Source organism: Macaca nemestrina, chromosome 1 (assembly GCF_043159975.1).
Source record: "Macaca nemestrina isolate mMacNem1 chromosome 1, mMacNem.hap1, whole genome shotgun sequence".
NCBI classification, from domain to species: Eukaryota; Metazoa; Chordata; class Mammalia; order Primates; family Cercopithecidae; genus Macaca; species Macaca nemestrina.
The window spans coordinates 116036058-116058137 of record NC_092125.1 but is presented as its reverse complement, the minus strand read 5'-3'; the positions used below and the strand labels follow the sequence as shown (position 1 = coordinate 116058137).

Genomic DNA, 22080 nt, shown 5'->3' with positions numbered 1-22080 from the left:
TCTCTAAGTTCATCTAAGTTTCAGAAGGGTAGTTATGTATAAATGAACTCCACTTTGGAAATTCCATTTTTTTCTAGCCCTGGAGAGTTGCTAATAACTCCATTCATTTTGACATTTAAATACTATTTTATATTTTTATGTAAGTGTTCAATATGCACTAGTTCAGTCTCCTCAAAATACTGAGTAAGTTTCTTGCGGTTAGAATAGTTGTTTCAAACTTTGTGTGTGTAAATGAATAAATTTTACATTTCTCAAGCACCTAGTCCACATCGGGCATAAAAAAGCTATTTAACAAGTATTGTTTAATTAATAAATGATACCTCAGGTTTGTCTCCCTTTCTCTGGATCCCCATAAGATGTACGTTTATCACATCGCCGAGATTTCCTAGACATTACAGATTTTCTGTTCTACGGCCCCCATAAGAACAGTGCAGGTGCCACACCATATGTCTGGGACATATGGTCCTCAATAGCTGCAATATGAAACTATTTCTATTGCAATAAATCTGGTATCTATTCCTCTCTTTTTGTTTACTAATAGTTTTGATTACAACTTCAAATTTTAAAAATCGAGGATGAAGCTAAATAGAAGGGAACTGTCCCCTTTCTTCTATTTAACCTCATCTTCCACTTTCAAAATTACAAAAGAATATTAGTAAAAAAAAGTTTGACAGTACAAAATAATAAAGCAAAATTCGCCTTCACCAAAAGTCATCTATTTCCCCTTCCGTAGTTTCCACTTTGAGGCTGGTAACTCGGGGCTTCCACTCTGGGCGAGCCTAAAGAACATCCAGTACACACAGGTAGCAGCTGCGCGGGCCAAATGGCGCTGAGACCCGCGCACCTGTCCACGGACCAGCCCACTGGCCAACTCTTTGACCTTGGGTGAGTCTCTCAAATTTGAGTCTCCGGATCTTCCATAAAATGCTACCCATCTCATCAGGCTGAGTGAGGAGAGCCGTGTATGTGTAAGCACTTTGTGAAATCTAAAGCACGAGGCAAACTTAAAGCATTGTTGGGGGGAGGGGGGTCCTAGAGAAGTCTTTGTGCCTGCCTATGAAAGCCTTTTCAGTTCCCCGCAGCAGCTTCCAGGGACTTCCCACCACCCCGGCCGCTCCGGCTCCTGCACCGCAAATCTCGCGGCTCCGCCTGCAGCTGCGGCTTCCCCCAGCCTCCCCGCCAGCGACTGAGCGAGGAGCCCAGCGCGCACGAGCGCCAGCCTGGCTCAGAGACGCCCGCGAAGCCAGGGCCTTTCAGCGCCTGCTAACTGGCGTTACCCCTAGGGCCGCCTCTCGGTTTTAAACGTAAACAAGAGCTGCCCTTCCCTCTTCCAAGACCTGCAAATCCATGATTCCTTTCCTCCGGAAACCCCGCCGCCTTCTAAGTTTCTCCCCAGCCTCAGCCACGCCCCAGCCAGCAAATGCCGGGTCTTCCACGTCCGCTCGCTTAGTATTTGATTTCGGCGCGCGCCATACCTGAGGGCGGCTGTGATTGGTTGGAGGTTAGCGAAGTTCCTATATGATTGGCTGATGGCGGGTAGGATGTAAGAAGGCCAAGGGCGGAGAATTGTGGGCGGGATTAAGACTGCAAGAGCTGAGTGATGGTTGGTTCCTGAACAAAGAGGGCGGAGTAAAAGGCGGAAGCAGAATTTGGGGCGGGGCCTTGTGGAACTTGGGAGACCCAGCGAGATGGAAGTAGTTAGGTGTCCGGAGCACGGTAAGGGGCCAGGGTCTCAGCGTCCCCTGAGGCCTGTTAATTTAGCGTGGCGTAATCGTTCACTTTCTTCTCTCTTCAGGGACTTTCTGCTTTCTTAAGACCGGCGTCCGCGATGGCCCGAATAAAGGAAAGAGCTTCTACGTGTGCCGGGCAGACACGTGCAGCTTCGTGCGGGCCACCGAGTAGGTCTCGACCTGGGCCCCACTCCCTGTGGCTGCCCGGGGCCTCCCGAGAGGAGCTGCCGGCTCCCCGCTGTTGGGGGCCACAGAGACGAGGAGTGGTGGGGCCCTGGTCTGCGTTGTCAGGACCCTTTAAGCAGTTGGTGATCCCAGGGCAGCGTGGCGTGTTTGGAAGACGCCCAGCTAATTCTGGCTGTGTGACCCGAGGCTGGTTACTCTCCCTCTCTGGGCCGATGGTTTCCCTACCTGTAAAATTGAAGATCGGTGTTTTCCAGCTCTGGGTTTCTATTCACCTGACAGGACTTAACCACTCCCTTCTTCTGCTCAGACAGTCCCTCCCCCTTTAAAGGAGTAAGGACACACAGCAGACATGGTGGAAAATAATTTATCTGTGTTTTGCACTAGTTTTAGGCCCGACTGTTTTTTTAAATGTTTGAGCTTAAAACACTCTAGTGATTAGTTGTTAGCCTTTTTATTTTAAAATAGGAGTCTCTGCATCTAAATGGTGAAATTGATAATTCAAAGAAATTAGCGCTGGAAGAAACAACGGACGGCCTGGCGCGGTGTGTGAGGCCTGTGATCCCAGCACTTTGGGAGTCCAAGGCGAGCGAATCGCTTGAGCCTAGGAGTTCGAAACCAGCCTGGGCAACATGGTGAAACCCCGTCTCTACAAAAAATTAAAAAAAAAAATTGGGCATGGTATCACACGCCTGTAGTCCCAGATACTCGTGAGGCTGAGGTGGGAGGAGAGAGTCAGAAATGTTAAGCATCTTCTCTAAAGTGAGGAAAGTTAATAGTTTGTCAAGTGTTAATGTTTTCACAATACCAAGTGTCTACATCTTCTATGTGAATTTTAAAACTACCATCACATCATTAAACGTTTGCTCTCTATTCAGCGGAACTTGTTAGAGAAAAGTTATTTTTCCACGTGTCAGATGTAAAGTACATAATGGATACCAGTATTAGAAAAGTGTCCTTTCAACATGTACACTAACTTCCCATGTTTCTGTTTCATGAGTTAGATGATTTACACTGAGCCTGTCAGGTCAAGTTTTGTGAGGTAGAAGCATTTTTACGTTTGCAGGAATTCAGCATTAATGGTGGCATAAGATTTGGTTTTACATTAAGAGAAACACTCTTATTTAGGTCCCATCTACACAAATGCTTTGCTATACAAACTAGTACAGTGGTATTTGCAGACAATTATTTGATAAACTTGATTTATTTGGAATATATCTGATAACCAAAATATAGGCCAAAAAAGTGCCATAGGTATAGGAGAGTACTTTAAACTTTCACTCAAACCTGTTTACTCTCAAATGTTATATATATTTAAATTTTTTCATAGTAAGTTGGGAGTGATTAAAAAACTTACCCAAAACAAGAAGCATATAGGACATATTATTAGAGGTAGGCATGTGAATAACACTAATTGACAGCTCTCAGGGAAAGCATGAAGGAAGAGCCTGGGGCAAATTCATACAGGGCCTCAGCCAGCCCTAATTATGTCATTCATAGGGGGATCTCAGTGTAGAGGTTATACAGTGCAGTGTAATTTTAAACTTTTGAGTCATCAAGAAATAGTTATGCTTTATTTGAGAAAGTGGGTAAAGATGAAAGCTAGGGACCCCTTCCCCAAAGGAATGCCCACAGCCGTGATAATGAGTGGGAATTACAAACCCAGTAGAGGTTATACATAGATTCTTGATGTAAAAGCCTATAGTTTTGGTTTGACTTTAGGATATTGATCTCCGTTCCTGACCTAAAAATGTTTTCAACTTTTTTCTTTTCTCTAGCATTCCTGTTTCTCATTGCTTATTGCATGAGGACTTTGTGGTAGAGCTTCAGGGTTTGCTTCTGCCACAGGACAAGAAAGAATACAGGTAAGGGTCCAAAAGGAACATCTAAGTATATTTGCTTTTTTTTTCTCCCTGAAAGAGTTGCAGCCAGGTATGTATTAGGATTGTTCTTTAAAAGTCATTTTAAAAAAACAAACGAAATTTGTGTATGTATTAAGTGTCTTTTGGGCTGTCACTCCATAACTGCTGAGCAACTAGTTAATCTGAGAAGTCTTATTTCTAGTAATTTTCATGTAAATGGCTCCACAATCATCCCTCTCCAACTGTCAAGTAGCTTATAATGTCAGCTGACCATTGGCCACTAACTTGCAGTTAACTTGTCAACCTTCCAATTCCGATAATAGAACAAGGTAATGGGTAAAAATGGCTGACAGATATTTAGTACTCAATAAATGTTAGTTTCCTTTCCTTTCTATGGGAATTTGGGAAGGGCAGAGAAGTCTATAGAGATGGGAGATATCTGTCATGAGTATTTAAAGATAAAGGAGGAATTCCCTAAGTGTTACAGAGAGGTCATATTTAATGGATTAATATATTGCGTTAGAGTACTGAGGCGTGAATTAGCATGGCGTTTTCAGGGAAAATTTGAACAGAGACTTTAGGAGATAAGGCTGGTCAGGAAGGTAGGGGTCAGGATGTGATAGTCTTTGTGTGATATTCTATGCACTTCAGAATTTATATATTCTAGATCCCCCCCACCCAATTGAAGGCATTTGAGTACCACCTACAATTTTTACATACCTGAGTACTGTTCATACTTCTATTTTTCTTAATTTAGTTATGTGTATAGTAAGATACACAAGTCTTAAGTTTTCAGCCAGTTGAGTTTTGAGAACGTATGTACCTGCTCATAAAACCAAGCTCCGAGTCAAACTATTACCCCAATAAGTGCCATCAGTCCCCTTCAAGTTAATTTCAACCCTCCCATCTCTACCCCCATCAGCAATCACTGTTCTGATTTTTATCTCTTTAGATGTGTTTTGATTGTTCTTGAATGTTATATAAATGAAATCCTACTGCATGTACTCTTCTGTGTCTGACTTCTTTTACTTAACAATGTGTGAAATTTATGTAATATGTATCAGGAATTCATTTTTATTGTGGAGTTAAATTTCATTTATAAATGCACCACTTTGTTTCTTGTGCCTATTTGCCATCAGAAAATCTCAACGTATCTGTTTAAATCTTTTGTTCTTTTTTTTGCATTGAAATTTGTATCAAGTAGTTTTAGATTCACATACAGTTGTAAGGAATAATGCAGAGTTATCCCCTATAGACTTTATCCAGTTTCCCCCAGTGGTGACATTTGCAAGGTTTAGAAATATATCACTAACAGAATATTAATATTGGTAAAACCCACCAGTTTTATTGGTAAAGGTAGTTTTACTTGAATTAATTTATATGTGTGTGTGTGTATTTAAATCTATACAGTTTTATCCTGTTGAGTCATGTATCTACCACTACAGTCAAGGTACTGAAGAGTTCCATCACGGGACCTCTCTGTTGCCCTTTCTATAACCATACCCCCTTCCCTCCCTTCTACCCTCTTCACCCCGGCAATCAGGAATTTGTTCCTCATTTCTAAAATTCTGTCATTGCACAATTGTTACATAAATGGAATCATACAGTATAACTTTGGAGATCTTTGCCTGTTTTAAAAAGTATGTTGTCTTTTTTTAAAACTGAGTTGGAAGCGTTCTTCATAAATTCTTTATACAGGTTAGGACAGGCATGGTGGCTTACGCCTGTAATCCCAGCACTTTGGGAGGCCAAAGTGGGCAGATCACTTGAGATTAGGAGCTCGAGACCAGCCTGGCCAGCCAACATGGTGAAACCCCATCTCTACTAAATAAAAAAAAGCGAAAAAACAAACAAACAAAAAATTAGCCGGGCGTGGTGGCACACTCCTGAAGTCTCAGCTACTCGGGAGGCTGAGGCAGAAAAATCACTTGAATCTAGGAGGATTCAGTGAGCTGAGGGAGGTTGCAGTGAGCTGAGCGAGCCTGGGTGACAGAGGGAGACTCCCTCTCAAAAAAAAAAAAAATTCTCTGTATAAGTTATTTGTCAGATATTTGTATTGTGAATATTTTCTCCCAGTCTGTGGTATGTGTTTTCTTAATTGCTTTTTAAAAAGCAAATGGTTTAATTTTTTATGAAGTCCAGTTTATCATTTTTGTATGGTTTGTGCTTTTTGTCTGATCTCCAAGAAATCTTTGCCTACCCCAATGTCACAAATATTGCCAAGAATTGTCTAGAAGCTTTATAGTTTTATTTTTGTTTGTTTGTTTGTTTGAGAGAGAGAGTTTCGCTCTGTCTCCCAGGCTGGAGTGCCGTGGTACAATCTCGGCTCACTGCAACCTCCGCCTCCTGGGTTCAAGCAATTCTCATGCCTCTGTCTCCCAAGTAGTCACAAGTAGCTGGGACTACAAGTGCTCACCAATAATTTTTTTGTATTTTAGTAGAGACGAAGTTTCACCGTTTTGCCCAGGCTGGTCTCGAACTCCTGAGCTCAGGCAATCCACCCATCTCGGCCTCCCAAGGTGCTAGGATTACAGGCGTGAGCCACTGCACCTGGCCTGTTTTTTTTTTTTAAGTAGCTTTTTCATATAGGTCTATTATCTACAGCTTAAATTACTTTTGTATAGTATATAAGGTAGTGTAGAGGTTCCTTTATTTTTACATATGTTACCAATTGTTTTAGCATCATGTTTTGAAGAGTTTCCTTTTCCCATTGAAATGCTTGGCATCTTTGTAAAAAATCAATTGATCTAATATATGTAAGTCTATTTCTGGGGTTGCTAATCTGTTCCATTGATCCATTTGCCTATCTTTACATAATTAATCAGATAAAATAGTGTGAGTCTTCTGACTTTATTCTTTTGCAAGACTGTGTTGGCTATTCTAGGATCTTTGCATTTCCATATAAAATGCACAATCAGCTTTTAAAAATTTCCGTAGAAAACCCTGTTGGGATTGCATTGAATCTATGTAGATCAATTTGGAGAGACTTGTTGTCAATATTGAGGCTTCCAATCCATGAATGTAGTGCATTTGTTTATGACTTTAAAAATATCGGCCGGGCACAGTGGCTCATGCCTGTAATCCCAGCATTTTGGGAGGCTGAGGCAGGCAGATCACGAGGTCAGGAGATCGAGACCATCATGGCTAACACGGTGAAACCCCATCTCCACTAAAATTACAAAACATTAGCCGGGCGTGGTGGCGGGCGCCTATAGTCCCAGCTACTTAGGAGGCTGAGGCAACAGAATGGCGTGAACCCGGGAGGCAGAGCTTGCAGTAAGCCAAGATCGCGCCACTGCACTCTAGCCTGGGCGACAGAGCGAGACTCCGTTTCAAAAAACAAACAAAAAAAAGTCTCTGAGCATTGTTTAATAGTTTTCATTACAGACTTCCTATACATCTTTTGTTAAATTTATTTCTCAGTGTTTATGTTTTTTAATGCTGTTGTAAATGGAATTTTTAAAATTTCATTTTTGGATTGTATTCTGCTGGTACAGTGGGGCTGGTAAGGCTTTATTGCATGAAGTTATTATATTTACTGCTACTTAAAACCATTTACATACTACTGGAGGACCTTTACCATACAGATACACTGTGGTAGGTGTTAGGAAGCCACTGAAGGAGTTTTGATCCAATTTGCATTAAAAGAACTGTGGAGGACAGATTAGAAAGTGAAAATAGAGCAAAGAGACCACTGAAATACTAGCTACCATTGAAAGCCCACTACATACTTTTTTTTTTTTTTTTTTTTTTTTTTTGTAGAGACAAGGTCTCACTCTATTACCCAGGCTGGTCTCAATCCCCTGGGCTCAAGCAATCCTCCTACCTCAGCCTCCCAAAGTGCTGGGATTATGGGTGTGAGCCACTGCACCTAGCCTGTTCATTATCTTTTACCTTCATATAATTTGTTGTGATAGATGTCAATATCTCTGTTTACCAGACAGATGAAGAAACTACCATTGAGACAGGTCAGAAAGGGAATCTGGTTATAAAGTGGCATTGCTGAGATTTAAACCCAAGTCCAACTGATTCCAGACACACCAACTTTCTCTTAAGTGAGAGGTGATGGGCCTGAATTGAGGTAGCAGCAGTGGAATTGGGTGCAATTAGAATGGAGAAAACTTGCTGAAAGAGCACTGATAAGATGTATTTCCTGGTAGGGCATATAAGCGTGTTCCTTCCTCCATTTTTTCATCTGGAGTATTGCTCACAGTGACCCTAACTTCCCTGGGTTGGAGGACTCCGAGAGAGAACGTGTGTGATGGCCTCGGTCTGGTGTTTGGCATGTTGTCAGTGCTCAGTAGGGAAATGGTTGCTAAGGTGGGACTTCTGGGTAATGTGTTTACATTAAGCAGGACAAGGAAGAAAGGTCAGGTTGATAGAGTATTGGGATGTGTGGCCAACATGTACAGCTTTGGACTAATCATGTCTGTTTTTTTTTTTTTTTTTTTCTTTTTAAGAGTCTTGCTCTGTCACCCAGGCTGGAGTGCGGTGGCACAATCTCAGCTCACTGCGACCTCTGCCTCCCAGGTTCAGGTGATTCTCATGTCTCAGTCTCCCGAGTATCTGGGATTACTAGTGTGTGTCACGATGCCTAGCTAATTTTTGTATTTTTAGTAGAGACGGGGTTTTGCCATGTTGGCCAGGCTGGTCTCGAACTCCTAGTCTCAAGTGGTTCACCTGCCTCAGCCTCCCAGAGTATTGGGATTACAGGTGTGAGCCACCACACCTGGCCAAATTGTGTCTTATTTTCATGTGAAACCAGCTAGAAAAATGAGCGTGCAGCTCTGAAGAAAGGCGTGATTGAGGTCAGAATTTTGAGAACTTGCTGTTAGCATTCTTTCTACTAGATGGATGAGACTGAGAGGGGACTATTATTTTAAAATAGAACAAAAAAGTATGTTACATGTATTTCTCTTAGCCCAAATCCAGAACACTATTACTAGGAGGTACTTACTGGAGCTTTAAAAAGGTTGTCTTAGGGCTAGGTGTGGTGGTTCACACCTGTAATCCCAGCACTTTGGGAGGCCAAGGTGGGCGGATCACTGGAGGGCAGGAGTTCAAGACCAGCCTGGCCAACATGGTGAAACTCCGTCTCTACTAAAAATACAAAAAATAGCCGGGCGTGGTGGCGGGTGCCTGTAATCCCAGCTACTTGGGAGGCAGGAGAATCACTTTGAGCCGGGAAAGCGGAGGTTGCAGTGAGCCAAGATCACATCATTGCACTCCACCCTGGATGACAGAGCAAGACTCAGTCTCAAAAAAAAAAGGTTGTCTTAGGACAAATAAAAGTAAAAGGCAGTTCTCAACACACAACAAATTAAAAAACAATAACAACAGAAAACCAGGTACCCTGATAGGTGGTATGGACTGGACATTTAAACAGAAATAGATAAGCCTATATATGGATGATGGCTTCCGTAGTGAACATTAAGGGTGTTGAGCCAGAACCCCTGGAGAGTGACCTAGGGGAGTACAGCCTTTCCCTCACACAGTCTGGGTTTTCTTTTTAAGAACTTAAGTATTTTACATCCTCTAATTCATAGTATTATGTTTGGCTTAATATAGCCAGGAGACAGGTGCAACAGAGTAATGGAAGGGAGGTGTAAACTGAGGTGAAGATGCCCATGTTTTCATCCCTTGCAGTGTAGCTGCATTTGTGTGCAGATCTCTAACTGAAACACCAGATGGCACCACTCACCAGCATTTGACTGGCCGTTCGGCGATGGCTTTCTGTGTACAGGCAGTAAAGGAAACCGATAATCTCAGTAGAACCAGGGGGAAGAAATCTTGCATTGACATGAATGATGTGGCACACCCTGGTATACAAATGTTGGACATTGTCATTGAGCTGCTGAGTTCACATTTTCCTTTCTCTCTGTTTCTCACAGAGCTTTCACTCTCAAGGATACAGGGTCAAAATAAATGGAAATATTTCTTAGATGTGGGTAAAACAAGTTTTAGTTCTTTAAATAATTGGTTATGGTATCATTCTGAGCAAACTATCGCAAGGACAGAAAACCAAACACCGCATGTTCTCACTCATAGGTGGGAATTGAACAATGAGAACACTTGGACACAGGAAGGGGAACATCACACACCGGGGCCTGTCGTGGGGTGGGGGGAGCGGGGAGGGATAGCATTAGGAGAAATACCTAATGTAAATGCCGAGTTAATGGGTGCAGCACACCAACATGGCACATGTATACATAGGTAACAAACCTGCATGTTGTGCATATGTACCCTGGAACTTAAAGTATAATTAAAAAAAAAAAAAATTCACCTCCAAAAAAAAAATTAATTGGTTGTGGTGAGATGTTCAAAATGTTTTACTTTTAATAACCCTTGAAACTTCACATGTGTAGAAAACTCCTCGTGTTGTTGACTATTGGGTGAAATTGACCTGCAGATTATCTAGCCCTAGTATAGTGAGCAGGCTGATGACGGAGAGGCAACCAGGCATGCGCCAGACCCGGCCAGAACCTTGGGCCCCACCAGCTGTGAAGGACCCACTGAATAAAGCCATACTTATGAGGCGGTGTACAGTACCATGCACTGCACTGTGCAATAATGGGAGCAATCCCTGTGTATAAGGATAGTAACCCTTTGTAATATGTGCAGCAATTACGTTTTCCCAGTTTGCTTTTTGTCTTATAATTTTGCTTATAGTATTTTCATCATATGGAAGTGTAAACTTTTAAAAACTACTAAATTCTTTCTCACCTCAGTCAAAATTACTAAATTCTTTATTTCTCAGCTTCAGAGTTTTATCCCATGCTTAGAAAAGCCTTCTTCACTCTAGGACTACAAGAATATTCATCTCTGTTTTTTTCCTAGAACATTTACAATTTTGTTTTTTACTTTCACATTTTTTTTCCATCTTGAATGTTCATGTAAAAGAATGAGGTAGAAATTCGGCTTTATGTTTTTCCAGAGCTGGAGCATGTAAAGATGTGAACTCATAATCCCCAAGGAGCCTTTAACACAACTGGAATAAGAGTTAGACGTACTGAGATTGGGATGCAGTCTCCTCTGCACGTTAGAGTGCTAAATTGAAGACGTTCGGATGCCAGATGGTTCTCTGACTCTCAGACATACAGTTCAGGGCTAGGAAGGTTACATAGAAAGTGGACGAGTTGAGACCTGAAGTTGTCCTTGAATGACCTTGACAGTTTTGATGGAGGAAAGGGCAAGGAAGTGTTGAGGCAGAACAGCTTCAGCAGAAGTGTGGATGTAGGAATAAGCAGGGTGATCAGCTAGAGTGAACTTGGCATTTCTGTTGCCTATCAAGACCTTGGTATATATCAGGCTTTGCTCTGATTGTATTTTGTCTTCATCATGACCGTATGAGGTATGGACTATATCATTTTGCCATTTTACAGAAAAGGAAACTGCCACAGGGGGCAGTCAGTTAAGGTGTCTGATGTTTCAGAACTAATTCTGTGGTAGGGCTGGGATTCGAACCAAGGAGGATAGTTCTGGAGGCTGAGAGAACCGCAGCCTTGCTAAAGTGAATGCACTTGGCAATGTGATGTTGAGTTGGACGGTTGCCTTTAGGAAGATGGAAGGATTTGTGTTTTGGTGAAGAAGTCAGGATTGAAGAGGTCTGGCTTCCTCTAGCTGGTTCCTTCATCGTTATTGCCTATAACCTCTGTCCTAGAAAACAATTAATAAACATACTGCAGAAATTAATGCTTTTCTTTATAGTGGAATTGATATTTACTTTGTCCGCAAAAATATATTTCCACTGCATTCTTTGTTGATTTACAATAAAACATAACAAACAAACTTTTTATCCTAAAATCAGAAAAGCCCATCCAGATTGATTTTAATTAAAAATGTAAGGGAAAGCATTTTTAGCACTGTGCCTAGCACATAGCAGATGTTCAGTGTGTTTCCTTCCTTCTTTCTCCAACTCTTGCCCTTCTGAAAGTCTACATGGCATGAGTTTTAAAGTAGACACTACAGTCATGAGTCATTTAGCAATGGGGACATATTCTGAGAAATGCGTCATTAGGAGATTTCGTTGTTGTGCGAACGTCACTGTGTGAACTTACGCAAACCTACTTGGTATAGCCTAATACATACCTAGGCTACAGACCTGTACAGTATATTACTATACTGAATACTGCAGGCAGTTGTAACACAGTGCTAAGTAGTTGTGTATCTAAACAAAGAAAATGTACAGTAAAAATACAGTATTATCTCATGGGACCACAGTTGTACATGCCATCCACTGTTAACTGAAACATCATCATGCAGCATGTGACTGTACTTATGAAATATTCTTTCAGTAAAGATTTCAAGTACTTGATATGCTTTAAACAACAGCAGGGATTTGTTCTTGATTTATTTCTGTGAGTAGTAGCACCCACTGATGGCAGCTGGTACTTTGAATTTTATGCATTCAAAGCATTTCAGAAATTGTATTACATATGTTTAATATAATATCCTATTGCAATGAGAAAAATTAAAGAAACCAGTAAGGTTTTAAAAATTCTGAATCTTGTACAAATCATGTTTGTACAAGAGGGAGGGGCTGGACCTATTTTCTTTTTAGCTTAACTTTTATGGACTACTTGTCCATTTGGGCTTGTTCATCTTTGTTTATGTGTCCTGGTGAAGTAGTGGCATCAAGGGACTGGAACCTGCTCAGGACTCCTGAATTAGGATGCAGACTGTTGTGATTCATCTTGTACATCGTGGGACTAATTTAAGAAGTTAGAAAAAGAACAATAAATTACACTGAAGGAAAGCAGAAGGAAGGAATTAATGTTGGTAAAAATTACATTTAATGAGTTAAAAAGCAGTATATAGATAATTAATAAAGAAAATCAGAGGCTTACCTGGTCAAGAAGAACAGCACAAATACATAATATGAGAAATAAGGAGCTGCACCACAGACGTATTGAAACGTACGTGAAATGATGTATGCGTAGTTTCACTTCTTGTGCCACTGCTTTTAATAGTAAAGGATAAGAAACAGATGAACTGCCCACCAAGAGGGTTCTGGTTAAAGATGACGAAACATCCTATACAGTGGAAAACCGCAACTGGAAAAAAAATAATAAAAACAAGGGCCTTCTTTACATATATGTTACTATACAAAATTTTCAAGGTACTAGGTAAAAAAAGAAAGGCAAGGTATTTAGCAGTATGTATGTTATGCTACCCATCTTTGTAGAGGAGGAAGAAAGAATGTATATTGACTTGAATAAGCATTTAAAAATCTCTTGGAAAGGTAAACAAAAAACTAATGAGCAGTTACATGTTGGGAGAGAAGTGAACCGGGCAGATAGGGTATGAAGGGGCTCCTCACTGTGTTTTTAATACTTATGGATTGAATACATTACCTATTTCAACAAACAAAATATATATTTTTAAAGTTCTTATTTAATCAATTAAATTTTTTGAGGAGTTATTTTAGGTAATGACATAAATCAGTTCTATTTTATGCAGCAATACTTAATTGTGTTCAACAGGCAAGTCATAGTTGGGAATAAAGAGATCATATATGGTTTTTGCCCTCTAGTAGCTGAAAATATACCTGGACAGTCAGCTATATTTTATAGCTGGACAGTCAGCTTTATTGGGTTGCTGTAAATGTAATTGTGTTTTTTGCCATTAAAAGTAATGGCAGAGAGGCAGTTCATGGATTAAACAGGGAAGGGAATGTGGGGAAACCTTGCCAAGCAGGTATGACTTAAGCTGGGCCTTGAGGGACCAGTAAGACTTCCATAGCTGGAGATGGGGAAGATGGTAGACAGATCGGGATGATGAGGATATCCTTTGGATGGAGAGTAGTACCCATGCAAAGTCTAGTAGACTGGAGGGTGCATGGCTTAGTGCGGCAGTGGAACAGCATAGACACCTCTGGATAGCTGGACTATGGGCTATGTTTGTGTGTGCAGGGACTTTCTTGCACTGGGATGTTAAGTCTGTATTCAGCCTTCTTTTTTTGGTGGAAAGAGTGTAAATATATACAGAAGTAAGATAGGGTTCTGTAGCATGAACTTCAATAATTGCCAGCTCATGGCTACTCTTGTTCTGTATGTATCCTATCCACTTCACCCCGTAACCCCTGCCCTATTTTGAAAGAAATCCCAGATAACATTATTTCATCTGTCAATATTCTAGTATGTAGCTTTAAAAGATATGGACTTTTTTTTTTTTTTTTGAAACAGAGTCTCACTCTGTTGCCAGGCTGGAGTGCAGTGGCGCAATCTCAGCTCACTGCAACCTACCCCTCCTGGGTTCAAGTGCTTCTTCTGCCTCAGCCTCCTGAGTAGCTGGGACTACACCACCATGCTGGGCTAATTTTTGTATTTTTAGTAGAGACGGGATTTCACCAGGTTGGCCAGGATGGTCTTGATCTCTTGATCTCGTGATCCACCCACCTCAGCCTCCCAGAGTGCTAGAATTACAGGCATGAGCCACCATGCCCGGCCAAGATCTGAACTATTTTAAAAATGTATTTTTATGTTTTAGAGAAGGGAGTCTTGCTGTGTTGCCCAGGTTTGAGTGCAGTGGCTATTCACAGGCACAATCTTAGCACATTGCAGCCTCTGGCCTCAAGTGATCCTCCTGTCTCAGGCTCCTGAGTAGAGGGGACTGACTACAGGTGTGTGTCACTGCATCCAGCTGGACTCTTAGCATACCAGTTGGTGTACATATTTTCAGTGGATTCATAAACTGTCATAAATAGTTTTATTAGTTTTTATTTGTTTAAATCAGGATCCAAATAAGGTTCACAAATTGGAATTGATTAATATGTCTTTTAAGTCTCTTTAGTTTTCCCTTCATCTTTTTTTCTCCCTTGTAACTTATTTGTTGAAGGGATCAGGTTGTTTGTCCTGTAGCGTTTCCCACTGCCAAGATTTTGCAGATTATATTCTCCATGGTCTAGTTTTACGCGTTCTTCTGTTGTTTCTATTTCCTATAAATTGGTAATTGGATCTAGAGGTTAGTTTTTTGTTTGTTTTGGCTTGGTTGTTTTGAGTTTTTTGGGGCAACATTGCTTTATAGCTAGTGTTGTGGCCCCCCTTCAGGGACACACAGTGTCTGGCTATCTCTCATTTCTCTGATTTTAGTAGCTAGTGCTGATCAGTGTTTCTATTTCAGTCATTCGTTACAGACTAAAAAGAATAAACCTGTGTGCATTCTCTGGCGACCATGCCATATTTATTCTTTGACTTCTTAGCCCTTATAAATGCTCTGTGCAGTAAATAATTTTTAAATGTGTATATAAAAGTAATTGGTTTCAAGTGACCTCCCAAAGCCAGTATCAAATAGTTGCAAGATGTTTTCTTGGATTAAAAATAAGCTTATCTCTTGTTCTAATGGATTTTCATAGCCTTGATTATTTGTGTTTTATACTTCATTAGATTGTTCTTCCGATGCATTAGAAGTAAGGCAGAGGGGAAACGCTGGTGTGGAAGTATTCCATGGCAGGTAGGAATTATTCATCTGTTTTCAAACCTGTTGTGTTAAGACTTTTAATATGCAGCATCACCTGAAAGTACCTTGAAGTTCACATAAACGAGTTGGTCTTCATCAGACTGTCCTGAAAGATAGTTTTCTTTAAGCAAGGTAGGCCCTGTTGGGACTTTAATTCAAAGGAACATTTGGTTGTAATCAAGATTAATTATTTGCATCCTATTTCACTTAGTAAATATAAATATTTACTAATACAAATATTTATTTGAGGTCTTAAATGCAGTCAGCATTCTTTTACTTAAGAAAAAAAATAGATTTCCTTGACTAACTCTTGTATATTTTTATAGAGGAATTTCTACTTGATATTGGTATAAGCTCCTAGAATGTTCGAACTAGGAGGAGCGTCTCCTCTGAATAGGAGAAGGCCTATAGATATTCAGTACATAAGGAACTAGAACCAGGGAGATGATAAGACTTGTTTTGGCAGAGGTATGGCTTGAACTTACGATTCTATATTACCACAGTAAAATCTTCCTAAAGCCAAAATCAAAGCAAGTGTTTTAAGACAATTAGGTTTGGGGAAAAGTTCATCTTTTTTTTTTTTTTTTTAATTGAGACGGAGTCTCGCTCTGTCGCCTAGGCTGGAGTGCAGTGGCGCAATCTCGGCTCACTGCAAACTCCGCCTCCCGGGTTCACGCCATTCTCCTGCCTCAGCCTCCTCAGTAGCTGGGACTACAGGCGCCCACCACCACGCCCGGCTAACTTTTTGTATTTTTAGTAGAGACGGGGTTTCACTGTGGTGTCGATCTCCTGACCTTGTGATCCACCACGCCTGGCTAACTTTTTGTATTTTTAGTAGAGACAGGGTTTCACCATGGTCTCCATCTCCTGACCTTGTGATCCGCCTGCCTCGGCCTTCCAAAGTGCTGGGATTACAGGCGTGAGCGCCTGGCCGTAGTTCATCTTAAGAGAACAGTTTTTTCCTGAAAAGTATACACTGTGGCCATTGTGATTGTAAAAGCACTTTGGTTTGTTACTACTTTTCCTTGAGGTCTGGAAAAGCGTGATCATGGACAGAGAAGGAATGAAGCATTGAAAGTACCGTGAAGAAATGAGTCTTTTGTGGGTTTGGCATGTCATCTTTTCTAGACGTGGAAATGGTATCAAGAATGTTCAGGAAATATTGGACTGCTTTTACTGTGTTTCCATTTCTTCTGCAGAATAATCCTAAGTGAATTAACGCAGGAACAGAAAACCAAATATCATATGTTCTCACAAACAGGAGCTAAACATTGAGCACCCATAAACATAGGAACAATAGATACTGTGAACTACTGGAGAGGGGAGGAGGGCATGGGTTAAGAAACTCTTGGGCACTATGCTCACTGCCTGAGTGCAATATACTCATATAACAAAGCTGCATGTGTGCCCCCTGTATATAAAATAAAAGATGAGATGAAAAGGAAAGGCATTCTAGATAGGACATTTGCATTAATATTTTATATGAAGATTAATTATTTTGTCTTTAGGATCCTGATTCCAAAGAACATTCTGTCCCCAGTAAGTCTCAGCATGCATCTGAGATATTTCATCATTCTTCCAGCCGGCTGAGAAATCCATTCAAGGTACTTGACAAGAATCAAGAACCAGCTCTCTGGAAACAGCTCATCAAAGGTGAAGGTGAGGAAAAGACGGCTGATAAGAAGCAAAGAGAAAAGGGAGATCAGCTTTTCGATCAAAAGAAAGAACAGAAGCCTGAATCGATGGAGAAAGATCTCTCATCTGGTCTGGTACCAAAGAAAAAACAATCTGTAGTTCAAGAGAAGAAGCAAGAGGAGAGAGCAGAGATTCAGTGTGAGACAGAGGAGACTGGAGGCACACACAAAAGAGACTTTTCTGAAGTTAAATCTCAACAGTGCCAACGTAATGAGCTTACAAGACCATCTGCATCTTCTCAGGAGAAATCAAGTGGTAAGAGTCAAGATGTCCAAAGAGAATCAGAACCTCTGAGAGAAAAGGATACCCAGCTTTTGCCTCAAAACGTTCACAGTCACAGCTCAATAAGCAAGCCCCAGAAAGGGGGACCCCTCAACAAGGGGTACAAGAACTGGGAGGCTAAAGAAACAAAGGCAAAGGATGGCCCTAGCACACAGGCCACCCAGAAAAGCCTGCCTCGGGGGCATTTCCAAGAGCGGCCGGAGACCCACGGTGTGCCTGCTCCTGGAGGACCAGTGGCTCAGGCTGCACCAGCAGCACCAGGGCTTTCCCTGGGTGAGGGCCATGAAGCTGCCACAAGCAGTGACGATGAGGAGGAAGATGATGTTGTTTTTGTTTCCTCTAAGCCTGGGAGCCCCCTGCTCTTTGACTCGACTCTGGACTTACAGACGAAGGAGAACCTCCAATTCCCTGATCGAAGTGTGCAAAGAAAAGTATCTCCGGCCTCAGGTGTTTCCAAGAAGGTGGAGCCCTCAGACCCAGCAGCCCACCGTGTCTACCTTACAACACAACTGAAACAAAAGAAGGTAACTGTTGACTCGTGTTTTGTTTTTGAGGTCAGAGCATTGCTTGCTATGGGCAGATATGAGATCTCATTGCTGCAGAAGGGTTAAATATGTTCATATTGAAGGTTTTATAGGTGTGTGTTTAGTTTCTACCTTTTCCCCTATTTATATTTTCAAGATTGGTAAGCCAGCCGGGTTAAAATTTTAAAAAGGTTCTGGTTTTTACACACATATTTAAAAGAGCATAATTTCAGAGTTTGGGCGTTTCAGGCTATTTTAATCTGAAACTATTCATCTAACAGTGTGAAAAGAGAGATCCATTTGATGGAATCTGTTTTGCAGAGCACACTGGCATCAGTGAACATCCAGGCTCTTCCAGACAAGGGTCAGAAGTTGATCAAACAAATCCAGGAGCTGGAGGAAGCGCTCAGTGGTCTTGCCCTTTCCCCAGAGCAAGGTAAAGTGGCTTATGCCTCAGAACTCCGGGTTTGCGTGGACTTTACAAGAGACATTTGGAAGCCCTTTTAATAAAGAATGTGTTGATTCATTCACTTTTCCATTGTATTATCTGCTTCTGAGCCTTCTTTCACATTACACCTATGGTTCATAAAAAACCTTTCTCCTATTTCCTGTGGACTCTACTTTCTTCCCCCATTGTTTAAGCAACTGTTAAAATGCTACATTCTCTAGGAATCCTTCACTGGAATGGTGATGATCCCTCTCTCTTGACCTCACCTCCACACATACGATCCCTTCACTTAGTTTGCTGAACTTTAATCTGCTCTTCCCTTGTTTTCTGAGCAGGAACTAATGAGAAGAGTAACAGTCAAGCGCCACAGCAGAGTCACTTCACCGAAACTACCACTGACCCTCCCCACCTGGTGCCTCCCCAACCCCTTCCTGGTTGTGGTACCCAACCCGTGGGTTCTCTAGAACTAAAGTCTGCCTGCCAGGTGACTGCTGGAGGATCCAGTCAGTGTTATCAAGGTAAGACCCAAGGGCCTGGCCCTGCTGTGAATAGCCACCCCTGTGAGTTACGTGCCACCTGGTACAGTAGTCACCTCTTATCTACACTTCCAGTTACCCTTGGTCACCTGTGGTCCAAAAAGAGGTGAGTACAGTACAGTAAGATATTTGGAGGGAGAACGATACAGAAACCACATTCACATAACTTTTATTACAGTATATTGTTATAATTTTTCTATTTTGTTATTATTGTTAAACTCTTCCTGTCCCTAATTTATTAAAGTTTAAAATAGGTATGAATGTGTGGGAAAATAAAAAAACAAAACAAAACATCGTGTGTATAGGGTTCAGTACCATCCACAGATTCAAGCATCCACTGGGGGTCTTACAACATATGCCCTGTGGATAAGGAGGGACTACTGTAGATGTCTTTGTGCCCACATGAGGGGAGAAGCCATTCTTAAGTCGTAAGTTGCCCATATAATAAAGATTGTGCAGCTCAGTAGAGCTTTGCATTGTGTTACTTAGCTTTCTGTGAGGGCACAGACTGTGTCTACCTTGTTCACCACTGCATGCTGATTAGTCAGCCCAGTGGCTTGCACACAGGAGTCATCCAGTCAGCATTTGTGGATGAAAACTCTTAGCTCACATCATTATGAGGTAGGCAGACCTGCAGATATGCTCTTATTCCTTCGTGTGTGTGTGTGTAAGACCGAGGAGAGTGTGTGTGTGTGTGTGTATGTGTGTGTGAGACCGAGGTGTGTGTGTGTGTGTAAGACCGAGGAGAGAGAGAGTGTGTGTGTGTGTATAAGACCGAGGAGAGTGTGTGTGTGTGTGTGTGTGTAAGACCGAGGAGAAGGCCGGGCGCGGTGGCTCAAGCCTGTAATCACAGCACTTTGGGAGGCCGAGACGGGCGGATCACGAGGTCAGGAGATCGAGACCATCCTGGCTAACATGGTGAAACCCCATCTCTACTAAAAAAATACAAAAAAACTAGCCGGGCGAGATGGCGGGCGCCTATAGTCCCAGCTACTCGGGAGGCTGAGGCAGGAGAATGGCGTAAACCCGGGAGGTGGAGCTTGCAGTGAGCTGAGATCCGGCCACTGTACTCCAGCCTGGGCGACAGAGCGAGACTCCGTCTCAAAAAAAAAAAAAAAAAAAAAAAAGACCGAGGAGAGAGTGTGTGTGTGTGTGTGTGTAAGTGTAAGACCGAGGAGAGTGTGTGTGTGTGTATGTAAGACCGAGGAGAGTGTGTGTGTGTGTATGTGTGTGTAAGACCGAGCAGAGTGTGTGTGTGTATGTGTGTGTAAGACCGAGGAGAGTGTGTGTGTGTATGTAAGTGTGTGTAAGACCGAGGAGAGACATGAGTCAAGACTGAAGACTAATAGATCCACAGAGAGCAATAACACCCTATTAGCTAAGTGTTTCCTTCCTGAACTTTCTAGGCAACTTTGAATTCAGAGGTAACTGCAGAATGAAGATTCCAAGTAGAGCCTGAAATGTGTAATAGGATCAGTTGACAGGAGACTGATCAGGAAATAGGAGCTTGGGTTGGCTGGCAGTGACTAGAAAAGCAAAAGCCAATTGCTTCCCAATAGAGAACTCTTAGAGAAGTGGAAAGTTGAGGAGAGTAGTTAACAAGGAGGGTAAGACATAAATACAGGGCCATTTCTAGCTAAGTTCACTCTAAAGGGATAAAGAAAACATACTTGTGACATCTTTTAGGTAACACCTATTTGTACGCACGCCATACAAACCAAGATCACGTTCACGCAGTGTGGAAAATCACAAGTGAAGCCATCGATCAGCTGCATCGCTCACTTGAGTCATGTCCTGGTGAGACGGCTGTTGCGGAAGATCCCGCTGGGCTGAAGGTGAGCCAGGGAAGACTCCCGGTGCAGTCCCCTACGACAGTGCTCCAGCAGCCCCATGAAACTGCTGCAGAGACACTTTCTGAGATACCTTTCCTACAGATAGATGCTTGAATGCCTTCCCTTGCAGAATCCTCTCCTTTTATGCTTAACAGCCAAACAATAACAACAAAACTCCTTTTTTAAAAAGTCATAAAGTTACGTATTTCTGTAGCAGTAAAGGATCCATTTGTTGAGTTGGTAGGTGCCACAAGAATGTGAAAGAATTGCTGCTTGTAATGAACTAGTTGGGGTGAAAATACATATACAGTATATATATAAAACAGTTAGCAAAGGCTTTAAGGCAGAAATAAGTTGTACCTTGTAATATACTATAAAGTACAAAAGGGATTCAGAATAAAGGAAACATCACTCTAGGTCAGTGGTTATTTGTTGTCTGCCTACTTTGTGCCTTAAAGGAATTGAAAGCCTTTAGATAGCAGAGAGGAAAGGAACAAAACACCGCAATTAGAGGAGTGGTGACTAGTGGGAAGATAGAGAGATTGGTATTCAGAAGTGGTGATCAGGTGTCATCAGTACCTGAGCCAGCAGTAGCAGGTGATGTTACTGAGTAGGAGCCTGGCGTTGGTGAAGGATTAGATCTGAATAGCTCAAGATATACTGTGGAATCGCTGTAGCATTTAAGCAGGGATGGCCGATGAGGATTAGTTTCTCTCACAAAGTACAAGGTAAACTGGAGTACAGAAGGACTAGAAGGGGGACTCTGGTCAAAAGGCTTTTGAAATTTATGACCAGTAGTGCAGACTGGGACATTGGCTGCAGAAAGTAGAGGCAAATTTAAGAGATAATGAGGAAATGATGAAAAGCCAATGTAATGGCTGCTGAAAGTAGAGTCACAGGTCTGTTAAAAGCATAGAACTGGGCGCAGGGGCTCACACCTGTAATTCCAGCACTTTGGGAGGCTGAGGCAGGCAGATCACTTGAGGCCAGGAGTTCAGGACTAGCCTGGCCAACATGGCGAAACCCCATCTCTAGTAAAAATACAAAAATTAGCCGGGCATGCACCTGTAATTCCAGCTACTTGGGAGGCTGAGGCAGGAGAATTGCTTGAACCTGGGAGGCGGAGGCTACAGTAAGCTGAGATCACGCCACTGCACTCCAGCCTGGGCAACAGAGCGAGACTATCTCAAAAACAAAACAAAAACAAAAAAAACCCACAAAAACTATAGAGGTGGATTTTGAGTGATAAGCAGACAAATCAGGACTCTCACTTGGGGTGTAGGGGGACTCTTAGTAGAAATGCCTAACATTAGATGCAACCCAAAACAAACAGGGGCAGACCAGGACAGTATGGTTGCGTCTAATGTTAGGCATTTCTATTAAGAGAGGGTGCTGTTAAGGACTTCAAGGTGAAATGAACGGTCTACATGAGGACAGTTAGAATACTGAGGGGATCACTTGCAGAAAATGAAAGAGTAGAGTGTAGAGTTTGTATAGCCAGGCTTGGCGTAGCCTCTCATTAGGAATTTAT

General features: G+C 42.0%; 1 protein-coding gene across 2 annotated transcripts in view; it reads left to right on the top strand.

Annotated features, from left to right (window-relative positions):
• The first annotated feature begins 1649 nt into the window (after window positions 1-1649).
• Window positions 1650-22080, top strand: part of LOC105479105 (transcription termination factor 2) — a 44609-nt gene continuing 24178 nt past the window's right edge. For both annotated transcript variants that reach the window (XM_071093325.1, XM_011736922.2), the window contains exons 1-8: window positions 1650-1716; window positions 1796-1898; window positions 3692-3778; window positions 15160-15226; window positions 16741-17733; window positions 18055-18169; window positions 18517-18699; window positions 20404-20552. In XM_071093325.1, the coding sequence (XP_070949426.1) occupies window positions 1689-1716; window positions 1796-1898; window positions 3692-3778; window positions 15160-15226; window positions 16741-17733; window positions 18055-18169; window positions 18517-18699; window positions 20404-20552 (1725 nt within the window). In that variant the 5' untranslated portion in view covers window positions 1650-1688. The remainder of the gene's footprint in view (window positions 1717-1795; window positions 1899-3691; window positions 3779-15159; window positions 15227-16740; window positions 17734-18054; window positions 18170-18516; window positions 18700-20403; window positions 20553-22080) is intronic.